Consider the following 27,743-nt stretch of genomic DNA (forward strand, 5'->3'; position numbering starts at 1 on the left):
TCCCCAGTGATTTGGGGCCAGTGGGACCTTTTATGAACTCCTAACCTACAACTCCAACATAATAGGGTATGTTCTTCTCAGCAATGATGTTTGTTGAGATTTTTATGACAGCAATGGAAAATCATAACTAGTGCCTCTCACCTCAGTCATGAGGAGATCTGAGGGACATGAGGAATTCTCTGTAAATTCGGAAGGTCTTAGGTCAGCAGGTTGAGATACTATTATGTATTTTAAGTGTTACAATAGGTACCTGCCCTCTCTTTTCTTTTTTGTTCCCCTTTATGGACTTTCACTCTATTTTCCTCACAGGATTCTCCATGGAATTATTGGAATTAAAGAAAATTAGAAGACAGTGGTAGTCATATATGACTGAGGTTTTCCCCTTTCCTTTTTTTCCTCCCTGGTGCTGAGGATAGAATCCAGGGCCTAGTGCATGTGAGTAAACACTCTACGAACTGAGCTATATCCTCAGCCCCTTTCCTTTTACTTGTTACAGAATGAGTTCTGTTTCTGCGACACACAGAGAAATAATATATTTATAACAAATTATACACTGGAGAACCTGCCTCAAGGATATTTTGCGGTCACTTTTTAAAAAATTATTAATTTGAACAGTTATTTTGCTACAAAATCATAAAAGGGGAAATATAATAGCTTTCAAAGTTTTCTCCAAAAGTAGCTGGGACTGTATCCACCAGTTCTCAGACTTTCCAGAGGTAATATGTTGTTGTTGTCATTGTTAAGTTGCTAATTATTAAGCTGACTAAATATAAATATTTGAGTTTTCCTGTGATCATTGATTATTTTCTCAAGGCTATCAGTCCTTGAAGCACAGAGACAAAGAAAGGAAATTTGCAGTCTGCTGCAATAACCCCAGGGTCAGAGGTCCTTACCATTGGCTGCTTTATCTTTAGATTCAGTAATGGGTCTGAGGAGTTTCCAACCATTCAGCTAATTCTGCCAGTAAATCCCTCTGTATTTCAAAAGCCAAAAGCACTCATGCAAATACTTGAAACCCCTGAGTGTAAAGCACAGGTTGACTTCACATCTCCTCACAGAGAGTTCTATTGAAGAGTCTTTTGTAATTGCTGCTGGTAATGATGGTGGTTTTGTTGATAATGATTACAGTTTTTGTTCTGTCATTGTTTGTGTTCATTTTTCACTATTTCTAGGATATAATTGTAGACTAATAGCTTTATTTTAATTCTGGAAGGTGAAAAGACACAAGAATTTTCTGAAGGATTATTTTAAGACTTTTATTTAAAAATTTATGGAATGATGATTATAAATTAAGGTTCTTAAATAAATTTATTGTTGTGAAGTCAATGACATACACATGCACATGTGTGTTAAACTGTGGTCTGCAGCCCACCTGTATCAGAATCATCAGTGTGTCAAACTGTGTCTGCATCAATATCACCTGAGATACTTACATAAAGAGGCAGATCCTAGATTAGAGTCCCACACCCACTAAAGTGCTTGATATTGCAGCCCAGGGAGTCACTGCCACAATCCCCACAGCTGATTGTGCAAAAGACCCCCTTTGAAATGAAAATCTTCAAATTCTTTTTAACTTTTGATTTCTTTATACTGAGGATGGAGGCTGATGGACTGCACGGTTATGATGGGCACTGTAAAGGGAAACGTGCACTGAGACAGGTTTCTGGCTAACACAGCCTAGCTAAATATACACTTGGGTATTTCTTGCCTTTTTTCCCCACTGTGCTCTCTATTCTTATAAAAGTTTTCCATGTCTCTCAGTCACCAAAGATGTAGACTTGTGAAAGAAAATGTTGTTCTCTATCTTGCTCAAACCCAGAATGGAAAGAAACCTAATTTTACATCGTCATCCTGACTCCTGAGTTTTAATGCTGTAGAACAAACAGCAAAATATGCCCTTCCCTGTGATAACTGTAAAGACACATCAAGTTTAAGAATCACTCCATCATACCATAGAGATTATTGCAAAATGGCAAAGAGGGAAAATTGTAACTTTTTAAACTGAGACTTCAGAATTAGCCAATAATTTTTTTCATGAGTTTTATTTTCTATTCTTTTAAAACTTTTGAGTCTTTTTTCAAAATTTTTTTTAATTGTTGATGGACCTTATATTTTATTCATTTATTTATATGTGGTGCTGAGAATCAAACCCAGTGCCTCACACATGCAATGCTCTACCACTGAGTCACAATGACAGACCCATAATCTTTTAAAATTTGTTCTAATTAGTTATACATGACAATATTGTATGCAAATAGAGCACAAATTCTCCTTCCTCTGGATGAACATGGTGCAGAGTCACACCAGTAGTGTAGTCACACATGTATGGAGGGTATTAAAGTCCCTCTCATTCCACCATCCTTCACTCCCCCCCACACACCCTTCTCCTCCCTCCCCTCTGCCCAATCCAAAGTTCCTTCTTCCCCACCCCCACACCTGCCCCCGCCTTTATGAATCAACATCCACTTATCAGAGAAAAGATTCAGCCTTTGGTTTTCTGAGTTTGGCTTAGTTTATTTTCTATTCTTAACACTTGTTCTAGGGACTGGTGTAGAAATGGGAAACAAAGCCAACAAAAGGAATCTATTTGTACAAATTTTGCTTTAAAAAATAAAATAGCTACTGAAAGACCATTACTCAGTTTTACCCAACCTGTCCATGACTGATGTTGGCCTTCAACATATGACTACAACAACATACATAAATCTCTTACATTTATACACACCTACTCACATCTTGGGAACACCTTGAAGACACAAAGGAGGCTTCAGTACAACTGGGGCCTGGCCCACACCTAAGAAACACGTAGAGGCTGCCATACGCAAGACTTTGCATAGGCTTGGTGTGAACATCAGTCTCATATTCCCCTGAGGGATGTTAGGTTAGCAAAATGGCACAGCATATTTAATGGAATGGGAAGGGGCAATAAAATTTGTAGAATGTTGTTAATAAAGGAAGCAGATTGTGCTAGAGTATGAATGAGAGGGCCTCTTAGCAAGTCACCACATGGACTCAGAGATCAGACCTGATGGTGCAGGGCAAAGTCCAATCTGGCTTGGCCTAGAGGAGCTGCCTGGTCAGGTGTGGATATGTGAAAGGTACTAGATGAGTCTTACTGACAGTGTCCATCAGTGCCCTGCTGCTCACTAGGGTGCTTCTAGAACTGCCAAGGAGCTCCACATTGGGACCACATGACCCATGTGTACGAGGCAACCATTTCCCCAAAGTTGATCATCTGAAGAGAGCTGCTGAGGTGAGAACTATGCTGTGGCAGGTGCTGTGCCACTGAGGCTATTCAGAAGCAGTGTTAGGGTTTACCATGCAATCTTAGGTGCACTTTGCCTAGTGCTAAGCCTGTTAGTATTTGACTACTGGTATTCCATCACTGCCAGGAAGTCATTCTGCCTCTCTGCCAACCCTAGTAGGAGACATCTCTGATCACCTCTTCAGAACTGTACCAGCTTTGAAGGAACAGGGCCCAGATGTTCCTTATCAGATAGACAGTTGTTCAGATGTGGGGAGGTGGGTAGGCCTAGGCTTCCTCATGCTTTAGGGACCTGTGGTAACTTTGCTTCTTGTGTAGCTCCTGGAAGGCAAGGGTCTCAAGGTTGGAGCACATAGCAGGTCCCTTAAGAATTTCACCTGCAAGAAAACATGAAAGAATCCTGTTCAGATGGAACTGTTACACACTGCTGATGATGCCCAGAGACTAGAATAAGGACAAACCATGCAAAAAGGCAGGAACATGGTGGGACTTGGGAGGTGGTTAAAAGGATGAGACAAGGAGTTGCACAGGGTCTGGAGGAGATTCCATGTCCCAGCTTAGAGGATAAGCCTCCCTGTGCACCCAAATCCCTCTTGCCCCAACCACAGCCCTACTGCATGCCATATAGTTAGATCCTTTTTTTAGCTAGTTCATGCTACAATTTATATCTGAAGGGAAATAAAGGCCTTTGTCATCTTCCAGGAAAAGAAGAATGGAACATGGAACACGTACATGTAGAAACAGCATGTGGTATTTTAAGGACATGCTGGGGAAAGTTCCCCTGTTAGAAGTGTGAACAACACCTCCATCTCAGTCCTTGTAGAAGCTTTATCTCCCCCATCCATTACAGGATTTGGAATTTCAGAGATACTGTGTCTGTGACACAGGGTGCCCTGATGACAGTGTTCACTTTTCAAAATGTCTGTACAGATCTGATAATGGTAAAGGATCTCCTTGGAATTAGGAGTTAGCATAGATTGATCCAAAAACATACCAGTAACATTATTGTGGGATGGAAACTGAGGAGGGGATCCAGAGCTAGCCCACCCAGGGCAAGAAAATTCCTTAGGGGATCTACCTTTTCCTAAGACTGGCACAGAAATAACTTAAAAGGTGTGTTAGGATTCAAGGAGCATGACCAAAAGAAGCTACAGGATCATAGTGACATCCTTTGATCTTTTGACCAAGAAGCTCTGAGGAGACGAAAATCTTCAAAGGCCCCTAAGTTTCACCTCAAACTTCAGAATTATATTATTAGAAGTGGACATTTATGGATTACCAGGGTGTCTGTCTGTGGTTCTCTATTTCCTTTTCTTCTCTTTGAATTATTATCTTGGGGGTTGGGGTGTGAGGATGAAGTAAGGTAATCAGAGCTTTAATGAAAGCAGCCACCAAAGACCAGGTGTCTCCCTCCTGGATCCTGCACTAAGGTCCAGCACATTCTAAAAACCCATGTAGCTCCTGACCCTCAGAAAGCCCTGGAACTGAGAATACAGAACCTCATGGGCAGAAGAACAGGGCTTGTACCAGTAAACAACACTGGCTCTTAACACTGTGCCAGGCAGCCCAGGGCCGTGGAAGAACATGGTCAGGAGGGAGGCTGACTCCTCTAGGGTGTGCTGCAGGGCACAGGTGCTGCTTCTTAGCTCATGGAAACATTTGTTGCCTGGTACCTGTGGAAAGGCGGGAGGTAGCATGGATATGACTGAAGCTGAGACATCTCAGGGCTCAAGACATTGTAGGCCCGCACAGGACTCAAGCTTCCTTTGTCAATGAGGCACAAAGCATGGGCTGCTTGAACCTGTAAAACCCTGGCTCATCCCTTAGAGGTCCTAGAACTAAAATGCTGCTCCTTTTACCTGTATTGCCTCTTCCACCTGGACACCTCATTATAAGGCTATTAAAGCTCATTCCATGTCATGTCCTTTATACAACCTTTATCTCCCTCACATGCAATAAAAGACCCTTCTGCACCAGTGCACTCAAGGCACAAGAGGTAACTTCTCACATTGGGATTGTGGCCCCTCAGTTGGATTATCAATAGGGGTCTGTCTTGCCCTGAAGTGGGGGATCCCTGGGTGCAAGGCTATGTCTACACATCCATGGGTCTCCATGGCTCAGACAGCACAGCCACTGGCCCTTGTTCTCTCTCCACAGAGAAGCACTTTGAGAAGCATTGCAGACTGCTTCCCTCCCATTGCTCCACAGGAAAAAAGAAATGTTGTGGTGGCCAGGTTCTTCCTCTTTCCACACACAAGGCCTTCATGGATGCAAATCCCTCAGTACCTATCCATCTGATTGATTTTAATCTGTCCACATGGGTCAGCATGACTGTAACAGATAATAAACCACTAAAGGGTGCTGATTTCAACATCATATGGACATCAACATTTAACAAATGCTTTACTGAAGATGGTGGCAACGCTGCACAGACTTCTCTGTGGCTCCGAGAGAGACAATATCTAGTTGGCCTTCTCTACAACAGAGTAGAACTTAGAATGAATCAGGAGATAGGGAAGCAAGCAATCAGGAGATAGGCTAGAATGAGTGGAAGATACTTTCTCTGTCATTGGGAGATGCAGGCACAAAAAGAAATAGTGGAGAAAGAAGTAGAATTTAGGACAAAGGGCACAAAGTAAGGGTAAACCATGGAGCTACAGATGGGACTACCTCTGAGCTCTGAGATTCAAGGCCCAGGAAATTGCATGTGGGCCTCAGGAGAGACTGGATCTTTTGAACCAGCTGTTTTCCCTCCTCAATCCGCTCTCTGAGAGTAGTAAATTCATCAATGTGGCCTATGATATGGAGGCCATGCTTGTTGGTGAAGGAGCCATCTGTAGTATCACCCTCCAGCTTCAGAGAATTCTTCATTCCTGGAAGATCATCTGAATCAGCTCTAAAAAAGAAAACCACAATAATATAGGATCTGCTGTTACTCATGATAATATCCTCAGTTCCCACCGATGCAGAGATGGTGAAAGAGCTCAGGATCAAGAAAGGCAGCCTTCAAAAATGCAGGGTGGGTCAAGTCCATAGAGACCTTTAGGTTTCTTTATTTTTATAATATTTCTTAAATCATTACATAATGATAAACTTGCCAGAAGACAAATTTTGTTTTCATTGACAAGTGGTTATTCAGAACAATATTATAAACATGAAAAGTTTTCTGGATAGAAAAGGCACAGACAAGTAAATAAGAATGAGTACAGGGCAATGACCCAAAGAAAGCAATAGGACAACTGTGGCAAGAAGAATGAGAAGAAAGGCAGCCACAGAAAATTCAAGGAACAGGACTGAAGTCTTTGTTGCACACAGAAATTTTTCTAAATTCACATGACACACTTACAGAGGATTGACAGTTATTTGCATTAATAATTTTCCTTCATTGTGTCCAAGCCCTTTAGTTGTCATATTTATAACATTTGTCCTGGTGACAATGACAGTATCTGAGCCAGGAGAAGAGAAAGAAGAGCTATGGAGGACCAGAGTTAGAAAATCCATGCCAACATTCCAAACTACAGAGGAAATAACTGAAACTAGGGAATAAAAACAACCAGTGTTCAGGATACCTCAAACACCCTGTACCACAAATCATGCACAGTTTAGCCTTCACCATGAAAGTTCGAAGGCACCAGGACTTCCTTCTCATGTCATTAGCATACATATGCCGCATGAAAAAGGAAAACTCAACAGATTGATATGTTTCTATTATTTAGAACAAAAAAGTTTTGATAGATGGGTATTCCAAATGAATGTAAATTCCAGTTTAAAAACTTTTGAGAACCAATTTTGTAAACCAACTTTGAGTATAATTTTCCAGGTGCTCTCTAGTACAATGCCTTGTAGTGAAACTTAAGGATGCACAAAAATCAAATACATATATAAGTTGCACTCACATATGCATATATGTGGTAAGTGTATATGTTAAAATATTGATCAAAGGCTGGGGTGCAGTTCAGTGGTAGAATACTTGCTAAGCACACAGAAGGACTTGTGTTCAATTCCCCTGCATTAAAAAAGTTGAAGAAAATATGAAACATCACAAAAAAGAAGTTCCTGGTAAGAGGGGAGTGGGTCAGAGCCAGGTTTCAATTCAGGCCTCTGGGGGCTGGGAACAAGAGGAAGAGCAGGGACTGAGTCATGGTGTTACACCTTAGCTGGTGCATGGGAAAACAGTGATGGGGAAGCCTTGTTAGAAGGAAGTGAAATGTGACTCAACACCACACCCACCATGGCAGCTCCAAATGGGGAAGGCAACAACCTAAAGTATGCCTAGCAGTTCATGCCAGCTGGGTACAGTGTTTAGCAGTTTTTCTTACTTAAAGGCCACAATAAAAAGTCCATGAAATTGTCCACTTTCATTTGACAATTGAGGACATTATCTGAAAAATGAGTATTGAGCATGACCAGAGAAAATAAGGATTAACATGACCCAAGAACATCTGGCATGAGAATTTCAAGGCTCAGACTTAGAGAAACCTGAGCAGAAGTGATTGAGGATATGGCCATGCAGGCGATTGGAGAGGGTGAATGAACTGGTGCCCCAAAAGGCAAAACAGAAGACCCAGAGTGGAATGTGTCAAGAGGCTGGGGAGTGGGGCCTCTGTTAACACTCAAATTAAAACTAGAGAAGCAAGATAGAGACTGGATATTGAAGGGAGCCAGAGAAATCTGGTAAACATGCTTATCTGAAGAGGCAGGCAAGAGACTGGGGCAGAAGTGGATGTCTACCATGTGGAATAAATGTGCCTGCCAACAGCACTTTCCCACAGCCCTAGTTTCCCTAGGGACAGGAGCATTTTGCCACATACTGACGTCCCCCTAGGTGAAGGAAAGGGAAGCAAGTGTGGCAAGGTCTGTGATGCTGAGACCAACTAGTGGGGTGGAAGGAAGACCATATAAAAAGTAAAGCACCTGATTTGGTCTTTAAGTCCTGTAAACCCCAGCTTGTCTGTTAATGTCCCCCTTTGCCAGTTGGGTCATGTAAATACAATAAAACCTGTCCTACTATAAATGAAATTGGAAACACAGGCTCCAGGACAGTATGTGTCTCTCATCTATAGCCAAACTCCCATAGAATTTTTGTTTTTGCCTTTTTAGATTTTACAATAATTTTCTTACATATATTCCTTTTAAAAATTAGAGCTTTATAGTCATACATAGTAGTGGGTTCATTTGGACAAAATCATACATGCCCACAATTTGATTTCAGTTCATGATTCGCCCCTTTCCTCCCTCTTTTACCCGCTGTCCTCCCTAAAGTCTCTCAATCTCCTTCACTTAATCTAATAGACTTCGTTTTTGCTCCAGAGGGTGGAGTCCCCTGTGGTATCTTTATCTGTGCACATGACAACTTTTTAAGAATTCATTCTGGGGCTGGGTTGTGGCTCAGTAGTAGAACACTTGTCTCGCATGCATGAGTCCCTGGGTTCGATCATCAGCACCAGGTAAAAATAAAGATACTGTGTCCAACTATAACCAAAAAAAAATTAAAAAAAGAATTCATTCTGCATTGCCTCCCCTTACCCATCCCTGCACTCTGCCTCTTGATCTTCTCCATTGCTGCTCTTTCCTTTATCTGTATGATATTCTATCCTGCTCTCCCCATTTCGTCTGTTTACTCTAGTTTCTGCATGAGAGTAACATTCAAACTTGAGTTTTTGTACTTGGCTTATTTCATGTAGCATGACATTCTCATTTCTATCCATTTACCTGCAAATGCCATAATTTCATTCTCTTTATGGTTTTGTAGAACCCCAGTGTGTGTGTGTGTGTGTGTACATGCGTGCATCTGTGTACACACGCACACATGTCATATGTATGATATATATGTCAGAATTTTTAAATTTATTTATCTATTGAGGGGAATCTGGGTTGATTCCATAATTTAGCTATTGTGAATTATGCTTCTATACACATTGAGGTAGCTGTCACTGTAGTATGCTGATTTTAGATGTTTCGGAAAAATACCAAGGAGTGGGAAGATGCTCATAGGATGCTTACATCTCTAGTTTTTTGATGAATCTCCATAATGTTTTCTGGAGTTGTACTAGTCTGCAGTCCCACTAACAGTGTACAAATGTATCTTTTCCACCACAACCTTCCCCGCATTTTGTTTTGTGTGTATTCTTGATCATTGCCATGGTGGAGTGAGATGAAATTTTAGCGTTGTTTTCATTTGTGTTTCTCTGATTGCTAGTGAGGTTGAAGCTTTTCTCAAAAATTTGGCAATTTGTGTTTCTGTTTTTTATTGCCTATTGATTGATTGGGTTATTTGGGATATTTTTGTTTCAAGTGTTTTGAATTATTTATATATTCTGGGTATTAATCCCTGAACAGATGAGTTCTTGCCAAGATTTTTTCACATTCTGTAGGCTCTCTCTTCACTCTCTTATTTCTTTCCTTTGCTGGGAAGAAGTTTTGAAGTTTGATGGCATCCCACTTATCAATTCATAGTTTTGAGCATCCTGTTAAGGAAGCTGGTGCCAGCAATTATATGATAGAATGTTGGCCCTATGTTCTTTTCTAGCAGTTATAAGGTTTCTGATCTAATTCCTAAGTCTTTGATCCATTTTGACTTGAGTTTTGTGCACTGTGAGAAATAGGATTTTAGTGTTTTTATTTTTAAAGTTTTTGTTAGTTGTAGATGAACATAATACTTTTTAACTTTTATGTGGTGCTGAGGATCAAACTCAGTGCCTCACAGATGTGAGGCAAGCACTCTGCCCTGAGCCACAATCCCAGCCCTTAGTGTTATTTTTCTACATATAGTTATCCAGTTGTTCCAGCACTATTTATTAAAAAGGCTCTTTTCTCCAATGTATATTTTTGGCACCTTTGTTAAGTATCAGAGGACTTTAAGTATGTGGATTTGTCTCTGTCTTCTATTCTGTCCTATTGGTCTATGGGTCTATACCTTTGGTGCCAAAATCATGCTGTTTTTGTTACTACAGCTCTGCAACACTACTGGTATTCTGTGTTTAACAATGGTAAATAAGAAAAAACAAACTGAAACAAAAACTAGTTCAGGAATTGGATAGTAGGAGTTAACACATCCCCACTTGAAGTGGTGGGAATTACAATGTGTGTGTGTGTGTGTGTAGCTATTTTTCTTTGATACCTTTATTTTATTTATTTATTTTTATGTGGTGCTGAGGACTGAATCCAGTGGCTCACACATGCTAGGTAAGCACTCCACCACAGAGCTACAACCCCAGCCCTAGGAATACAGTATTTTTAATGAAAATTCTTTTAAAAATATTATTATTTTTACATGACTGTAGAGTATATTTTGACATATTATAGAAACACAGAATAAGTATAACTTGTTGAAAATAGGATTTCCCCATTATTGTAGTTGTACATGACGAGGAGCTACATTTCTCTAATTGCTAGAGATTTTAAACAGTGCAGCCTGTGGATCAACCAATTTCAGAAGGCTTTTCTGATCTAAATCTGTGTTTCTGTGTTCTCCCCTCCCTTTGTGGGGAATCTTTGCTGCTTTTGGTACCCATGTGACAGGTGAGTTGGCTTCTATGTATTCTTTTTCTTTGTTTTGTACTCAAATTTCTGATTCCCTAATCCAACTGAATGTCCAATATTATATTTTTTGAAATTCCTCTTTCATCAACCTCACTGAGTAGCTGTACTCTTGCTGCTGTGCTCATGAGCAAGGCCCGACATGGAATGCAACTTTCCACTATTCTCACCATCTTCTGCTCTTGCAATACAGCTTTTTATCCAAGATGATTGCTCATCAATTTTGATACTTTTCAGGTTGAAGCCATTCCATTTGTGAATTTTTGATTTTATTACTTGCACTGTAGGAATGGACTTAAGGAATTCAGTTCCTGAACCTAAATGTTAGAGTGTTCTTCTAGTAGATGCAGGGCTTCTGGTCTACTTAAAAGGTCTTTGATTTGCTTTGAGTTCAGTTTTAAGAGATAGGGGTTAAATTTCACTTCACTACATATGGATTTCCAGTTTTTCCAGCACCATTTGTTGAAGAGGCTATCCTTAGGACACTATAGTGATGCAGTCATATCAATGTTTTTAGCAGCACAATTCACAATAGCTAAGCTGGGGAGTCAACCTAATAATAATATATATATACACACATACATATGTGTGTGTGTGTGTGTGTGTGTGTGTGTGTGTATGTATATATCACTGAGCCATAAATAAGAAAAACTTTATGACATTTGCCAGTAAATGGATGGATCTGGAGACTACCATGTAAGTGAAATAAGTCAATCCCCCCAAAAAACAAAAATCAAATGTTTTCTCTGATATTTGGAAGCTAACCTACACTAAGGGGGAGGGAAAAGGGGAATAATTAGACAAAGGGGAATGACAAAAGGAGCGATAAGGAAAGGAAATGAATGGTAAGAAAAGGAATGAACCTGTCATAACTTTGCTATATACATATAGGAATACAACACAGAAAAATCTCACCACTGTGTACATGTACAAGCCTGGGGTAATAATTAGAATAAGATATAGTCCATGCTTGTATAATGATATCAAAATGGGCTCTAATCTCATGTATAACTAAAAGGACCCAATAAAATAAAAAAAAATTTAAAAATCGACACTTTTCGTTTGCATGTCCAAGGTAATAATCCAAGTTTGTGTTAGACTTTCCCCCCCAAAAAAAAACCTCAATAGAAGGATCCATGTGCTAGTAACTTAGGAAGGCCACATTCCCAGCAAAAAGAGGCAGTGATGTCAAGGAAGTCAGGTACAGAAGGAAATCAGTCTAAAAGTATGGAATTTAAGAGAAGGTGGCACGTGTCTGAAAGATGCTCTTCATAGGGTTGGGACCCTAATCTGACTGGGGTTCCCTGTGGCAGTTATAGGGAATATCAGGAGAGCAGGTGTGAGAACAGAGCAGAGTTCAGAATGTAAACAGGAAATGTAGATGGAAGGGCAGGTCAGGGATACAAGGCCATGGGAAACACAGATAAGACCAAACAGAGACTCCATCTGCTGTTGGAGACAAGCACAGGTGAAGAGAAATCACTGCAGAAGGAGGAGCTACATCTTACATAGAGTTAAAAGGAGTCAAGTGTATCCCAGAGCCAACATACCTGAAGCTTGAAGGCCAGGGGATCTGCATGCTATTTTCCACTTGCTAACCCAAAGTTTTCTTCCAGTTATCTTCTGTTTGCAGAAACCTGTGGCAACACTGAGTGTTAAAGTCTGTAAACAAGTCAGATTGGCACCTGTTATTTTGCCAGAGAAATGTTAGAGTCTGTAAAGAAGTCTGGATGGCGCCTGGCCAAATGCCAGAGGGAGTGGTTTGTGAAGTAACAAAAGCAAGCCATTAAGTGTGGAGATTCCTTATTGGTTGACTGCTGTATCTATTTTATGCTAATTAGATAAGCTGTGTAAAATGTATAAATATCGCTCAGATCCTACAATAAACGGCTCCTATTCCTGCTGCATCAACGTACACAAGTTATTCGTCACCCCCCGGTTATTTTGCCCAGCCAGCCGGGCCGCGGCAACTGAGGACATGCTCTTGAAAACCAACTGTGTGTGTTGTCAGATGATCCTTTAAAAGCATCATCCTCTATCTTGACATGATATTTCATTGAAATGGAAGCATCTAAATTCAGCTCTGACAATAAAACCACAGACAGCAGGATCCATTATCATCTATGATCTTACTGTGACATACTCTTCCACCAAGAGGGTCACCAAATCAAGAAAGCAGCTTTGGACAAAGAAGTCCATAAGTTGATATGTAGCTTATAGTGACTCTGATATTTTCTTTTCCCTTTCTTTTACTTTCATGTTTCTTCCACATTCAATGATGAATTTTCCAGGAGGCAAAGGTGCTCAAAATGCTAAAAAATGTGCAAGTAATAGGATTGGTAAAATCCAATAGCGCCCAGATATATAAGCCAAAACTAGGAAATCACACTGGAGGCAAATTGTGCTTTGGGGAAGGAAGAGGTAATAAAAATCAAGCAAATCAATGTAGAAACAATCACATTATTAAAGAAAGGAAAACTCCTCCTAAGAAATAAACATTTGTATAATAATAATATACTCCATATATACCCATTATATACAATGTAACCACCATATATAAACAATGTGTAATATACACATGGGGAGTTCTCTATATTTATCTGATTGGACAACTGCTTCTTTGGGCTCTTGACTCCACCTGTGCATGGGAAACTTGTATCTGTGATATGTATGGGCTCGCGTGTCCACTCAAAGGCCACTGAGCCTTCTCTGAGGAAAACTGAAAGGAAAAGAGCGTTCAGTAACAACCCCAGTTATCTCTTTGCTAATCACTCCTGGAAAACCCATTTCTTATGTGCCTGCCTATTGACCCATCTAGTGACCAAGGTACAGTGACAGAGATCATGTGTTCAATGGACATGTGATCATTTGTACATGTGCTTAGTTATTCTTGGATGAGCAGTGCCCAGACAAGAGTCCCTAAAATGAAGTCATCCAATTGAAAAACATGGTTTTGAAGTAACAATGAGTTCACCTTAGTTACTTTTTCTGGAGAGAACATTCTACAGAGATACCAGGGCATGGGAGAAAATAAAGGATTTGTTAATCTTTATTCACAGGCAGAAAAGATCATGAAAAAAAATGGCAGACATGATTTTTTTAGGGGGGAGGGGTAGCAGGGATTGAACTCAGGGACACTCAACCACTTAGCCACATCCCCATCCTTATTCTGTATTTCATTTAGAGACAGGGTGTCAGTGAGTTCCTTAGTGCCTGGCTGTTGCTGAGGCTGGCTTTGAACTTGTGATCTTCCTGTCTCAGCCTCCTGAGTTTCTGACATTCTAGGCCTGAGCTACCATGCTCAGCACAGTAGACATACATTAAAGGTAGAATAAGTCTGTGAAGTGCTCATGATGTTCTCCCTTGTAACCACCACCTACATGCAAATATATGGCTGGCACAGTAAAGGCAACAATGAAAGAAATCTTACCAGACCATAGAAAAAATAGCAAAGCTTAGACCCACCTGACCTATGCACTTGCCCTGAAACAAAATGGGTCTCCTGGTTCTGCATGCATGTGTCTCAGCCTAGACAGTGGAGTTGAGTGCAGAGAATTTGGGCTTTACCAGAAAGAGAAACTGAATTCATCTAAGTAGTACTCACTGGCTCCATCCATAGTAGAGCTGACTTTAGGCTCATCTGATGGGAAGACAGAGCTTCTGAAAAGTTCTTGTGTGTCAGATGAATCAAGATGACCAGAGGGTAGAAAATATTTTTCGTCCAGCAGGAGATCATTCTCTTTGTCCTCATGTAGTTCATTGTTGAGACTGCTGAGACAGGGAAGAATGACAGATAAAATCAAGGTGGTTTAGAAACTATAGCCTCCCAACTGGTCCTGATTCAAAGCTGATGGGTAGAGTCCCCAAACAGGCACCTCCCATCAAAAATGATCCAGGAAACCGTTTTCAACACATGAACATAGTATAGTTGCCATGATATTAAAGAGAGAGGGAGAGCAACCAGTGTCCAGTGTACTGGCCAGATAACAAGCTCATGAGGAAGGAGGCTTGACTCCACCTATAAGGTACAGAAGAAGCACATAATAAGAAACATAGCTGTGGATGAACCTTGTGCATGACTGATATTGACACATATAGTTGGCAGGCGAATACACCCTGCTACATGATAGGGGGCCAGAGAACTTGTGCCTTCTAGAATTTTTTCTATCCATTTTTTGACATAACACTCATTTCTGCTTTTCTTGCTATGGCATACCTCTCCATGATCTCAGACCATTAGTGTAGAAAGATAGTATGCCTCTAATCCTGATTTTACAACTTATAACATTAACAACTGATTTCCTTAAAAGCAAGAAATGCCCCAAACTGACTGCGCAGTTCCTCTTAGTCAGACTCACTGTACCAGCACCAGGAGGACAAAAGATAACCTTGCTAAAGGGCTCCATCACATGGGCTGAGTCAACATCATCACTGTCAACAGCAGTCTTTCTTTACATTTGGTCATGAAATGTGGCTACTTTTGAACTTATGATCTATCTTTCAGATCATCCTTAACCCCTTATTTTACCCTTTTTACTACCCTCAGATTATTTGTTGTTACCTGGAATTCAGTGAATCTTGATCTTTTTCATCGTTATTTTCATGGTTTTCTGCAAACAATTCAAAAACATCCAGGAGTCATTAAATAGTGCTATTCCACACATTTCAACACAGAGCCCATGTGGGTTCTTCAGTCACCTTGGCTAGACAGCAATAAGAATCTGCAGAAATCTTGGAAGTTATTGCAATATAGGTCAGGAATGAGCAGAAAAAGCAGTCATGGAAAACGGAGTGGGCTAAGGGGTGAAGACATAATGACTCTAGACCAGTTTGGGTCTGCTACCAGATAGCTCAGCTCAGATAAAGTTTAGTTGTTGTAATCTTTCTCATCAGTTTTCACAATTTTCCTTTGTATGTACAAGATAAAATCCAGGATTGACTTAGTCCTATTTACCAGGGAGGGTTCAAGAAGAAGCCATGTGCCAGTGACTTATGAAGGCCATGTTCCCAGGAGAAAGAGGCAGTGGAGTCAAGGAAGCTGGGAAGAGAAGGCAAAAAAGCCTAGACAGCGTGCGATTCCAGGGAAGGTGGCATGTGTCTGAAAAGATGCTCTTCATGGGATTGGGACCCCCCCATTGAGCTGGGCTTTCCTGTGGCAGTTACAGGGAATATCAGGACAGCAGATATAGGAACAGAGCTGAGTTCAGAATGCAAACAGGAGATGGAGATGAAACGGCCTGTCAGGGTGGGAGACCATCAAAAAGAGAGGTAAGACTAGAAAGTCTCCATCTGCTGTTGGAAAGAACCAATGGTGAAGAGAAATCACAGCAGAAGGAGCTACATCCTAATAGAGAGAGCTAACATAGGTAAGTGCATCCTGGAGCCACAGAATCCAACACCACTCTACCCAAAGCTTGAAGGCCAGGGAATCTGCATGCCATTCTCTAATTGCTGAAGAGTTGTTTTCTTTTCAGTGTCAGGACACTCATAGTTTCAATGAGAACATGCAGCTCACACTCAGGTGTTTTGACAGCTCAGCCTCCAAGGGCATCACTCACTAGCTTGGGAGGGTTCTTCAACTTAATGCAAGTATCCAACTTCAGCTCTGAAAATAAAACAGGAACTATTATCCTGTGACACACCTACTGACCCAAAAGGGTCACAAAATGAAGAAAGCAGCTTTGCATAAGAAAGTGCAAGAATGTGCAACTTATATATATAATTTCATTTTGTTGATATCTGAGATATCCCATAATGATCAAATTGACAGGAGGCAAGCATGCTTCCAATTTATGAAAATATTCAAGAAATATGGAAGTTATAGACACCCATAGCTCCCAGTTATATATGGGAAATAATAACATTAGGGATATAGGCAGTGCTTTGAGTAGGGAAGAGATTATAAAAGTTAGGCAAAATCAAAGTAGAAGGAAAACTATATGAAAGTAAAGAACTGGGGAAGATCATCCCTGGAAAATTTTAAATCTTACATATGACTGATTTATTTTATATACAGACATTATAGATACATCTGATGAACACATAATTAGGAATGCTTACGTGAGGGATATTTGATATTCTGGCCAGTAGAAGTTAGAAATAATTTAGAAACATGAGGAAAAAAAATGTTCGAAAAGCAGAAGCCTTGTTAGACACCAGAACACAATCACACAACTGAGCCTGTAGGCTGAGTCTTGACTCAGATTTCGGATTGTGGGAGCATCCAAGAGAGTCCAGCAGGAAGAAAAGATGGTGAACCTTCTCAAGTTATCACATGTGCTTCACAAACTACACACCAGTGACGCACACTGACATGTCAGGTACCACAGGTTCCAGAAACTGATAATGAGGGAGACAGAGAATAAAGATGAACACAACCCAGATTAAGGGGACAAGAGGGACTGAAACCTCAGTCTTCACATTTGAGCAGAATTAGATCCTTATGAGAAGGACACTGACATGGCTATGGAGATAGATGAATAGAGAGGATGGACTCAGTGTGGATTCATCAAGGAGACCAATTTATGCACTTTTCTGTGTGAAGGTGTCACTTTATTTCAAACATAGGAGGAAAGGAGAAAAGTGAGCTGGATATGTCAGGACACAGAATTGTGGGCCCAGGATTTATACTATTACTGAAAATTGTTCTATATCAAAGGAAAATGTCTTTGTGAGATCATATTTAGCAAATCAACAGAAGTTATCTAAGGATTTGAGATTACATAGTCAAATTTTCATTAAAAAATTTTTAATTTTGTTGAATTGGCACCAGGGAAATTATTTTAACTAATGAAACCACCAAAGAGATGTAAACACCTAAGATATCCCCATGGCCAAGACCAGCCCAGGAACTGAGAGTATATCTAACCCTAAACCCCAGGCTCTGATCACCTCACCATGTCAGAAAATCTCAGCCTTCTGTCTGACCCTGAGACAACACAGAGAGGCCCATCATCTCTGCCACCGACAACATTCTGACAACCAACACATGGATCAGAGCTTATGAATTCCCCTTCCTTGCCTACTTGGGAAGAGCGTCCACTGTTTTCCAGAATCAATGTTGGTTACACAGCTATTGATAGCAGAGGAAAGGCTCCACCATCACCACAGTTGAACTGGTGACCCAACATTGTCCCCTTACAACTTCTCATTTGTGCATTTACATCCAGGTATGATCTGAGGCTTGCATCTCTGACATGTTGCGGCTCACATTTCTACTCAAAGGCCCTCGGAGACAGGCTTTCTCAGTGATACCTAAAAAGGGAAGAGGGTTCAGTAACTATCCCAGTCCTCTATTTGTTTAGTACCCACAGAATGCCCATTTCTCATGTCCCTGTCAATTGGGGAAACAATCTAGTGACTCAGGCATGTAACAGAGATCATGAGTGTGATGAATATTTTACCTTTGGTTTCTGTGCCTGGGATGCTAAGAAGGCAAGAATCAATGAATGAGATGCCAAACTACAAAGCTTCTTCACATTAAAAAAAAAACAAAATCAATCAATAATGTGAAGAGATGGCCTACAGAATGGGAAAAAAATTTTACCACTTGCACAACTGACAACAGCATTCAATCACTCTCCAGGATATATTAAGACCTAAAAAATGAAACTGGAAATCAATGACAAAATAAAAAATAAAAATTTCTCCTTCACCTGGAGACTAAACAATATGCTACTGAATGAACAATGGGTCACAGAAAAAACCAAGGAGGAGATTAAAAAATTCTTAGAGTAAATCAGAACATAGACACAACATATCAAAATCTCTGAGACACTAGGAAAGCAGTACTAAGAGGAAAATTCAATGCATGGAGTTCATTCCTCAAAAGAAGAAAAAGTCAACAAATAAATGACCTCATACTACATCTCAAAGCCCTAGAAAAAGAAGAACAAATCTGCAGCAAAAGCAGTAGTTGGCAAGAAATAATTAAAATTAGAGCTGAAATTATTCAAATTGAAACAAAAGAAACAATTGAAAATATTGACAGAAGAAAAAGTTGGTTCTTTGAAAAAATGAAGAAAATTGATAGACCCTTAGCCATGCTAACAAAGAAAAGGAGAGAGAGAATTCAAATTACCAGCATATGTGATAAAAAAGGTAATATCACAACAGACAATACAGAAATAACAGAGGATAATTTAAAATTATTTTGAAAATTTATACTCCATTAAAATAGAAAACACTGAAGACATTGACAAATTTCTTAATGCATACGATTTGCCCAGATTCAATAAGGAAGATATACACAATTTAAACACACCAATATCAAGTAATGAAATAGAAGACACCATCAGAAATTTAACAACCAAGAAAAGCCCAGGACTAGATGAATACACAGGCGAGTTCTACAAGATCAATATATTATAATTTGTTTCAGGAAATTGAAAAAGAGGCAGCACTTCCAAACTCATTCTATGAGGCCAATATCACCCTGATCGTAAAACCAGGCAAAGACACATCAAGGAAAGAAAACTTCAGACCAATATCTGTAATGAAGATAGATGCAAAAATTCTCAATAAAATTCTGGCAAATCGAATACAAAAACATATAAAAAAGATTGTGCACCATGATACAAGCAGGTTCAACATATGGAAATCAATAAATGTAATTCATCATATCAATAGACTTAAAGATAAAAATCATATGATCATCTTGATAGACGCAGAAAAAGCATTTGAAGAAATATAGCACCCCTTTATGTTCAAAACACTAGAAAAACTAGGGATAACAGGAACATATCTCAATATTATAAAGGCTATCTACGCTAAGCCTTAGGACGACATCATTCTAAATGGGGAAAAATTGAAGGCATTCCCTCTAAAAACTGGAACAAGGCAGGGATGCCCTCTTTTACCACTTCTATTCAACATAGTTCTTGAAACACTGGCCACAGCAATTAGACAAAAGAAATTAAAGAAATATATATAGGAAAACAAGAACTTAAATTAGCTGATGATATGACTCTATACCTAGAAGAGGTAGGGATGCCCTCTTTTACCACTTCTATTCAACATAGTTCTTGAAACACTGGCCACAGCAATTAGACAAAAGAAATTAAAGAAATATATATACAGGAAAATATATATAGGAAAACAAGAACTTAAATTTGCTGATGATATGACTCTATACCTAGAAGACCCAAAAAGCTCCACCAGAAAACTTCTAGAACTAGTAAATGAATTCAGCAAAGTAGCAGCATGTAAAATCAACACCCAGAAATTAAAGGCATTTCTGTATATCAGTGACAAATCCTCTAAGAAGGAAATGAGGGAGAAAAATCTACCCCATTTAAAATAACCTCAAAAAAAAAATACTTGGGAATCAACTTAACGATAGAGGTGAAAGAACTCTGCGTTGAAAACTACAGAACCTAAAGAGAGAAATCAAAGAAGATCTTAGAAGATGAAAAGAACTACCTTGTTCTTGGGTAGGCAGAATTAATATTATCAAAATGATCATACTACCAAAAGCACTATACAGATTTAATGCAATTCTGATCAAAATCCCAATGGCATTCCTCATAGAAATAGAAAAAGCAATCATGAAGTTCATCTGGAAAAATAAGAGACCCAGAATAGCTAAAGCCATCCTTAGCAGGAAGAGTGAAGCAGGTAGCATCACTATACCAGACCTTAAACTATACTAGAGAGCAACAGTAACAAAAACAGCATGGTATTGGCACCAAAACAGACTGGTAGACCAATGGTACAGAATAGAGGACAGAGAGACTAACCCACAAAATTACAATTATCTTATTTTAGACAAAGATGCCAAAATATGCACTGGAGAAAAGACAGCATTTTCAACAAAGAGTGCTGGAAAAACTGTAAATCCATATGCAAGGAAATGAAATCAAACCTTTATCTCTCACATGGACAAAACTCAACTCAATGTGAATCAAGTACCTAGGAATTATACCAGAGACTCTGCATCTAATAGAAGAAAAAGCAGGTCCTAATCTTCATCATGTGAGATTAGGCCCCAACTTCCTTAATAAGAATCCTATAGTGTAAGAATTAAAACCAAGAATCAATAAATGGGATGGAATCAAACTAAAAAGTTTCTTCTCAGCAAAGGAAACAATCTGTGAGGTAAACTGAAAGCCTACAAACTGGGAGCAAATTTTACCCCTCGCACATTCAGATAGAGCACTAATCTCTAGGGTATATAAAGAACTCAAAAACTAAACACCAAAAACAAACAACAACAACAACAAAAAAAAAAAACAATCAATAAGTTGGCCAAGGACCTGAACAGACACTTCTTAGAAGAGGATATACAATCAATCAACAATTATTATGAAAAAATATTCATCATCTCTAGCAATTACAGAAATGCAAATCAAAACAACTCTAAGATATCATCTCACTCAAGTCAGAATGGCAACTATTATGAAGACAAACAACAATAATTGGTGGTGAGGATGTGGGCAAAAAGGTACACTCATACATTGCTGGTGTAATGGTAAATTGGTGCAGCCAATATGGAAAGCAGTATGGAGAGTCCTGGGAAAGCTGGGAATGGAACCACCATTTGACCCAGCTATCCGTCTCCTCAGAGTATACCCAAAAGACTTAAAAAAAAAAATGTGGTATATATACACAATGGAATTTTACTCAGCAATAGAAAAGAATAAAATCATGGCATTTGCAGGTAAATGGACGGTGTTGGGGAAGATAATGCTAAGTGAAGCTAGCCAATCCCCCCCAAAACAAATGCCAATGTTTTCTTTGACATAAGGAGGCTGACTCATAATGGGGTAGGGAGGGGGAGCATGGGAGAAATAGATGAATTCTAGATAGGGCAGAGGGGTGGGAGAAAAAGGAAGGGTTCAGGGGTTAGCAAGGATGCTGGAATGTGATAGACATCATTATCCAACGTACACATATGAAGACATAAATTGGTGTCAACATCCTTCATATAGAACCAGAGATATGAAAAATTGTGCTCTATATGTGTAATAAGAATTTAATGCATTTCGCTGTCATTTATTTTTTTTAATAAATAAAAAAAATTAAAAAAAATATTAACACCAAAAAACAAACAAACAAACAACAACAACAAAAAAAAAAAACCAAACCAAATAACCCAATAAATAAATGGGCAAGGGACTGAACAAGTACTTCACAAATGAAGAAAATAGGAATGGTCAAAAGATATATGAACAATTGTTTAACATCTCTAGAAATTAGAGAAATGCAAATTAAAACTACACAGAGACTCCTTCCCACTTGAATCAGAATGCCAATTATAAAGAATACAAGTAACAATGAATGTTGGTGGGGATGTGGTGAGAAAGGTACATTTTGGGTATGCATTTTGGGTAGGACTGCAAATTAGAGCAGCCACCATGGAAAGAAGTATGGAAATTCCTTAGAAAACTTGAAATGGAACCACCACTTGACATCATCAATGGATGAATGGATACAGAAAATGTGGTATATATACAGAATAAAATATGACTCAGCCATAAAGAAAAATCAAAAGATGGCATTTGTTGTAAATGAATGGAACTGGAGATATCATGCTAAGTGAAATAAGCCAATCCCAAAAACCAAAGGTCAAATGTTCTCTCTGATATGTAGATGCTAACCCAAAGCAAGGGAAGTTGGGGAGAGGAATAATAGAAATCCACTGGACTGGACACATGGAAATAAAGGGATGGGAGGAGAGAGAGGACTAGGAGAGACAGTAGAATTAACTGGACCTAACATTCGTAGCCTTGTATTTGAATACATAACCAGGATAAATTCACATCATGTACAACAAGAGTGGGATCCTAAATAGAATAGTTTATACTCTAATAATGTATAATTTGCCAAAATACATTCTACTGTCATATGTTACTAAATAAGAACAACAACAACAAGGGCAGGTGTGCGGAAAACAGTGTCCGTAAAGGGAAATCATCAACTTGAGAAAGATGAGTTTGAAAACAAAAATGAGTTCCAGGTTATTTTTCCAGTATTATTTAACTCACTCACTTTTTGTAGAGCACATATTCTATTGAGACTCAAGGACATAGATTAAATAAAAAGAGTGATTGATCTCCATCCAAAGGGAGGAAAGATCATGAAAAGAAATAGTGCCTCAGAATCTGGGATACCATGGAAAGGGGTGTCGAGTGGCTGCATAACATTCCTAGTTATGGGACCTTCTCTGAATTTTGGAAGCCTATGACTCCTTGTGGCCTATGTACCACCCACCATCCATACACATATAATCTATTGCCACCTGGAGGTTGTTAGCTGCTGTAACCAGTGCAGCAGGGGAGCTGGCTCCTCATTGTAACTACAGGAGCCACATGTGCTATAGAATCTCAATATATAGAACCGTGAAAAGATATCGGGTCCATAATCCTTATATTTTCCACATCCTACAGTGGAGTCTTGGACATTCCTCCTGATAAAAATGAGTTCTACATCCCTAGGGAAATGAATAGATGTCCTCAGAAATTGAGCTGACTGAAGGTTTCCAGCAACCTCATGCCAACCCCGGTCAGGCCCAGGAAGGAATGGGACCAACAGGGCCTGCTGCCCATTGCTGTGTTCTCCACACACTCTCCTTGAAAATTCCTCATTCTCACCATGGTCTCAAAATTTCTTCCATGTGACTGTTTGACTTCATCACCCTGACAGCACACCACATCAGACTCTCATCCTTGGTGTCCAGATTCTTCTACTTTCCTCCTCACTACCTTCTCTGGTTGTGAAGTTCCCCAAAGATCAACTGTCTCCTCAGGTTCACTTTTCTTAAGCTACAGCTGCACAGTGTTACCCACGCTGGCCTCAAACTCCTGGCCAACAGAGAGCCTGCTGCTGGGACCACTTGTGTGTGCTGCTGAGCCCAGCCCCACTAGCCTTCTCACTCAATGTCCTGCTCTTAACATGTTTCCACTCTGCCTGTGAAAACTGTATTCCTACATCACCCTAAATAATTCCACGCTATCTTTCCTTGTCTAGCTATCTCCTCCCTGACTCTCTCTCTGCTTCACTTGTCTTCCAGCATTCAGGTCTTTGTCAACAGGTGCTCATCTCTGCCTACCATGTATTGCGTGTCCCCAAGTCTCAGTTTATACATCATTAATTATCTATCACTTAAGACACTCAGTAAGACACATGACAGACCCTCTTGACCTGAAGGGGAAAATACCTTAAACCAATATACCTATTTGTGAAAGTAATAGTCAAGCAGAGAAAAAAAGGAGTTTAGAATTGGAAGGATTGAAAATGGTCACTGAATCAAGAATCTCTTCATGGACTCTTGGCAACTTGGACAGTTTCTTCACAAACGCCTTGTACAGTATGCTTACTAACAGCCACTCTGTCATTACATAATTTGGATGGGAAGGAAAACTCCCTTTATATATCCAACCCCTGACATCCTGGCCTATTCCTTTTCATGAAATCCTATTTAGTCTCATAATATCAAAAGCAAATCTCCTCCCCTTCAATCTACTTCCTTCAGTTCTTTGAGGCTGGATCCCTCAATCAGTATTGTGTATAATTTCTGTTTCCACTGTGTCCAGCCCCTCCTTCATTTAGTGTCTATTATGAAAGTGGTCAAATCTGTGATGTCCCTTGAGAAAGTCTTGCCTTCCCACAAGGATATTCCATTTAAACTACCTTGAACTCAGACTGAAGGACTTTTGGGCAGTTTAGTCTCAAGGGGTTTTTAATTCAACGTGGACTCACTCTCTCTACCACTCCCGTGAATGACTACAGAGCCATGTCTACCCTCATCTGCACTGAATATTTTAAATTGAGTTAGAATTGTGTCAAGTTTTCTGTTGCCTGCTTTTAGTAGGGAGGAACTCTGCTGACATTTTTCAAGGTTCACACTTGGAGATCCTCTGCCATTGTAGGAGATATTGGAGTCATGTGTCAAACTCTAAAGTATTGTTACATGGTATTACTTGGCAAGGTGGGAAAGTCCTCAACAAAATATCAAGTTGCAGCTTAGTTATACTCATGCTGTTTCTGCAGGGCTTTCTATATACACAGGTCTGAGAAGAGTGAGAGGAGCCACTACTGTAGTCATGGCTATGTCCTGCTCACAGTATTCACATTAGGGTCAGTGAACCCATACAGGATGAATATTTGTACAATTAGGATGCTCCTTTTCTTCATCTCAGACTCATGTATAAAGGTGAATGTGTCCAGCTCCATTTGGAGGGAATGAATGAGGCACTGGTTCTTCCCATGGACAAAGTACACTGATTGGTTAATACATCAACAACCCATGCCAGAGGCCTTATGAGTTCTTCGTTCCAGAGAAGCAATATTTCTGTTACTGTTTGAAATAATCTCAAAAACATTTAGAACAAAAAGAATCAGAAATGTATACACCTAAACCAGCCTAGTCCTTGAAAGATCAAGCTGCACAGCAGTAGAAACACGTTAGCTGAGGAATTAGACAGACATGGGCCCTATGTTTCCACCAGACTCTAGTGGAGATTTTTGGGCAGGTTAAGTGACCTTGCTGAGTCTCAAGTGTCCTCAGCACTATGGCAGAGATACCAGCAACTATTGGATAGTTTCTCTTGAGGATTTAGTGGAGTAGACTATACACAGAGCTTACTTGGCAGTACCACAGTTCACAACATGTATTTTATTTCTGTTTCTGAAATGCTATGACACTGAGAATAAATCTTTGCATTACTGCACCTCAGTGGAAATGGGAAAAAGAAAGAAGATGGTCACACCATGAAGGCACTTACTGAAGCAAGGGCTGGAAAATAGGTTTTCTCAGTTAATTTTTCTATAAAACATTCTGATATAGTGAAACATCACAGACTTCTGCTTTTCCTACACATTAACCAATGAGTAAAGACTCCCAAGAATTTCAAAGGTTTACCTGCGGAAAAGATAAACTCCATCTTGAGTGAGAGGAAAGAAGAATTCATTTTTTTTTTTTTCTCTACATACTCTATGAAGCTGCTACCTTACAGGGCTCTTGTTCAATAAGAGTGACATTTCTGGAAATTAGGAAGAAAAAATGCTCTGTGCTGTCTGAATAACTGGGTCAAGTTCCTTATCATGTACACTGACCATTGACAATTTACATGAGAACATAACTCTCAGACTTAAATATGATTCAACATATAATCTCTGGAGGAAAAAAAAACACTTGTGCTCCTTAGGGTTGAAAACTGCAGCAATCTCCAGAGAAACACAAATGGGAATGATTAACTGAAGGAAAGCCTTTTCAGAGGAAGTCGAGAAACTAAGTCGGGACTCAAGAACTATAAGTGATTTCACAATGATTTTCTAGATCTTCTGTCACATGCAAAGAAGAGAGGAAAGCACTGGTCAACAAATGCAATTTGCGAGGACAATGCAGAAGGAATGACATGACCCCTTTAAAGACTGAGGTCTGGGGCTTGGGGTTGTGGATCACCAGTAAAAGTGCTCGCCTAGCATGTGCAAGGGGTTGGTTCAATTATCAACACTATATATAAATAAAGGTATTCTAACTACAACTAAAAAATAAATATTAAACAAACAAAAAAAGACTGAGGTCTGACCAATCCCTGTTGGAACAGGCTGTAGTAATGTCTGTGAGGTGCTTATAATCCCTTCCTCCTGACTCCAGTCGACCTGCAAATCTATAGCTGGCATGACTACAGACCAGGACCAAAAAAAAAAAAAAAACCTGATCAGGCAAGGAAAATAACAAAGCCCCAGATCCACCTGACCTCTGCACCTACTCTGAAACAAAATGGGTTGCCTGGCTCTGTATGCATATGTCTCAGCCTAGACAGTGGAGTTGCGTGCAGAGAATTTGGGCTTTACCAGGGAGAGAAATTGAATTCATCTAAATTATGATAAGAATACTCACTGGCTTAATCCATAACTCAGCTGACTTTAGGCTCATCTGATGGGAACACAGAGCTTCTGAGTTCTTGTGTGTCTGATGAATCAGGATGACCAGAGGGTAGAAAATACTTTCCGTCCAACAGGAGATCATTCTCTTCCTCTTCCTGCAGTTCACTGTTGAGACTGCTGAGACAGCTGAGGCAGGGAAGAATAAAAGATGAAATCACAGTGGTTTAGAAGTTACAGCCTCGCAACTGGTCCTGATTCAAAGCTGAAGGTGCCTCCCTTCAAAAATGATCCAGAATCATCTGATGGACATAGTTTAGGTCCTACGGTATGAGAGACAGACCAAGAGCCACCAGTGTCCAGTGTACTTGCCAGATAACAAACTCATGAGGAAGGAGGCTCAACTCTACCTATAAGGTACAGCCACAGAAGGATCACACAATGAGAAGCAGAACGGGAGTCGACCTTGTGCATAAAACATGGTGAATTTTAGACACAACTGTCTGATCAATAGTCTCCTGAATTGAAGAGTCTCAGAGACATTTTGCCTTCTTTGCACATCCATACTATGACATGATATCATTTTTATTCTATCTACTTTTATTGCTATGGCATACTTGTCCATGAGCCCAAGCTAACAGTACAGAAATGATTTTTGGGTCTCATCCTGAGTTTAGCCTTTACCAAGGGAATATATGATTATTTTAAGAGCTAGAAGTGCCCAAGGCTGTTCAGTTCTCCATTAACAGACTCACTCTTACAATACCATAAAGAAAACAGAGAACTTTTTCAAAGGCTTCCATCATCTTGGGTTGAATCAACAACTTCACTGCACTCAGCATTCCTGCTATGCCTTTAAGAAACCTGTGACTACATTAGACCTCATGCTCTGTTCTTTTAGAATCCCTGTACCCCCTTTATTTTGCCCATTCTTTCTTGCCAAGTCATACTCAATGAATGCATAAAAATGGTTGCATACCACAGTTATTAGAATGAAGTCCCTTTACAATGTCATCTAAAGCCTTCCAGTTACTGTCCCCTTCAATTCGACTATGAATGCCACATACAGTGTTCTCCACATGACTCTGCATTATGTGACCAAGAGAAAACT

The 27,743-nt window shown here is 39.7% G+C and overlaps 1 protein-coding gene across 1 annotated transcript in view; it reads right to left on the reverse strand.

Annotated features, from left to right (window-relative positions):
• Window positions 1-2,475: 2,475 nt before the first annotated feature.
• Window positions 2,476-27,743, reverse strand: part of LOC143404923 (myomegalin-like) — a 30,312-nt gene continuing 5,044 nt past the window's right edge. Inside the window, exons 4-8 of the mRNA XM_076863207.2 lie at window positions 26,649-26,821; window positions 14,409-18,058; window positions 12,355-12,441; window positions 5,936-6,161; window positions 2,476-3,642 (exon numbers count right to left, since the gene is read on the reverse strand). Of these exons, the coding sequence (XP_076719322.1) occupies window positions 3,550-3,642; window positions 5,936-6,161; window positions 12,355-12,383 (348 nt within the window). The 5' untranslated portion in view covers window positions 12,384-12,441; window positions 14,409-18,058; window positions 26,649-26,821 and the 3' untranslated portion in view covers window positions 2,476-3,549. The remainder of the gene's footprint in view (window positions 3,643-5,935; window positions 6,162-12,354; window positions 12,442-14,408; window positions 18,059-26,648; window positions 26,822-27,743) is intronic.

Source organism: Callospermophilus lateralis, chromosome 7, assembly GCF_048772815.1.
Source record: "Callospermophilus lateralis isolate mCalLat2 chromosome 7, mCalLat2.hap1, whole genome shotgun sequence".
NCBI classification, from domain to species: Eukaryota; Metazoa; Chordata; class Mammalia; order Rodentia; family Sciuridae; genus Callospermophilus; species Callospermophilus lateralis.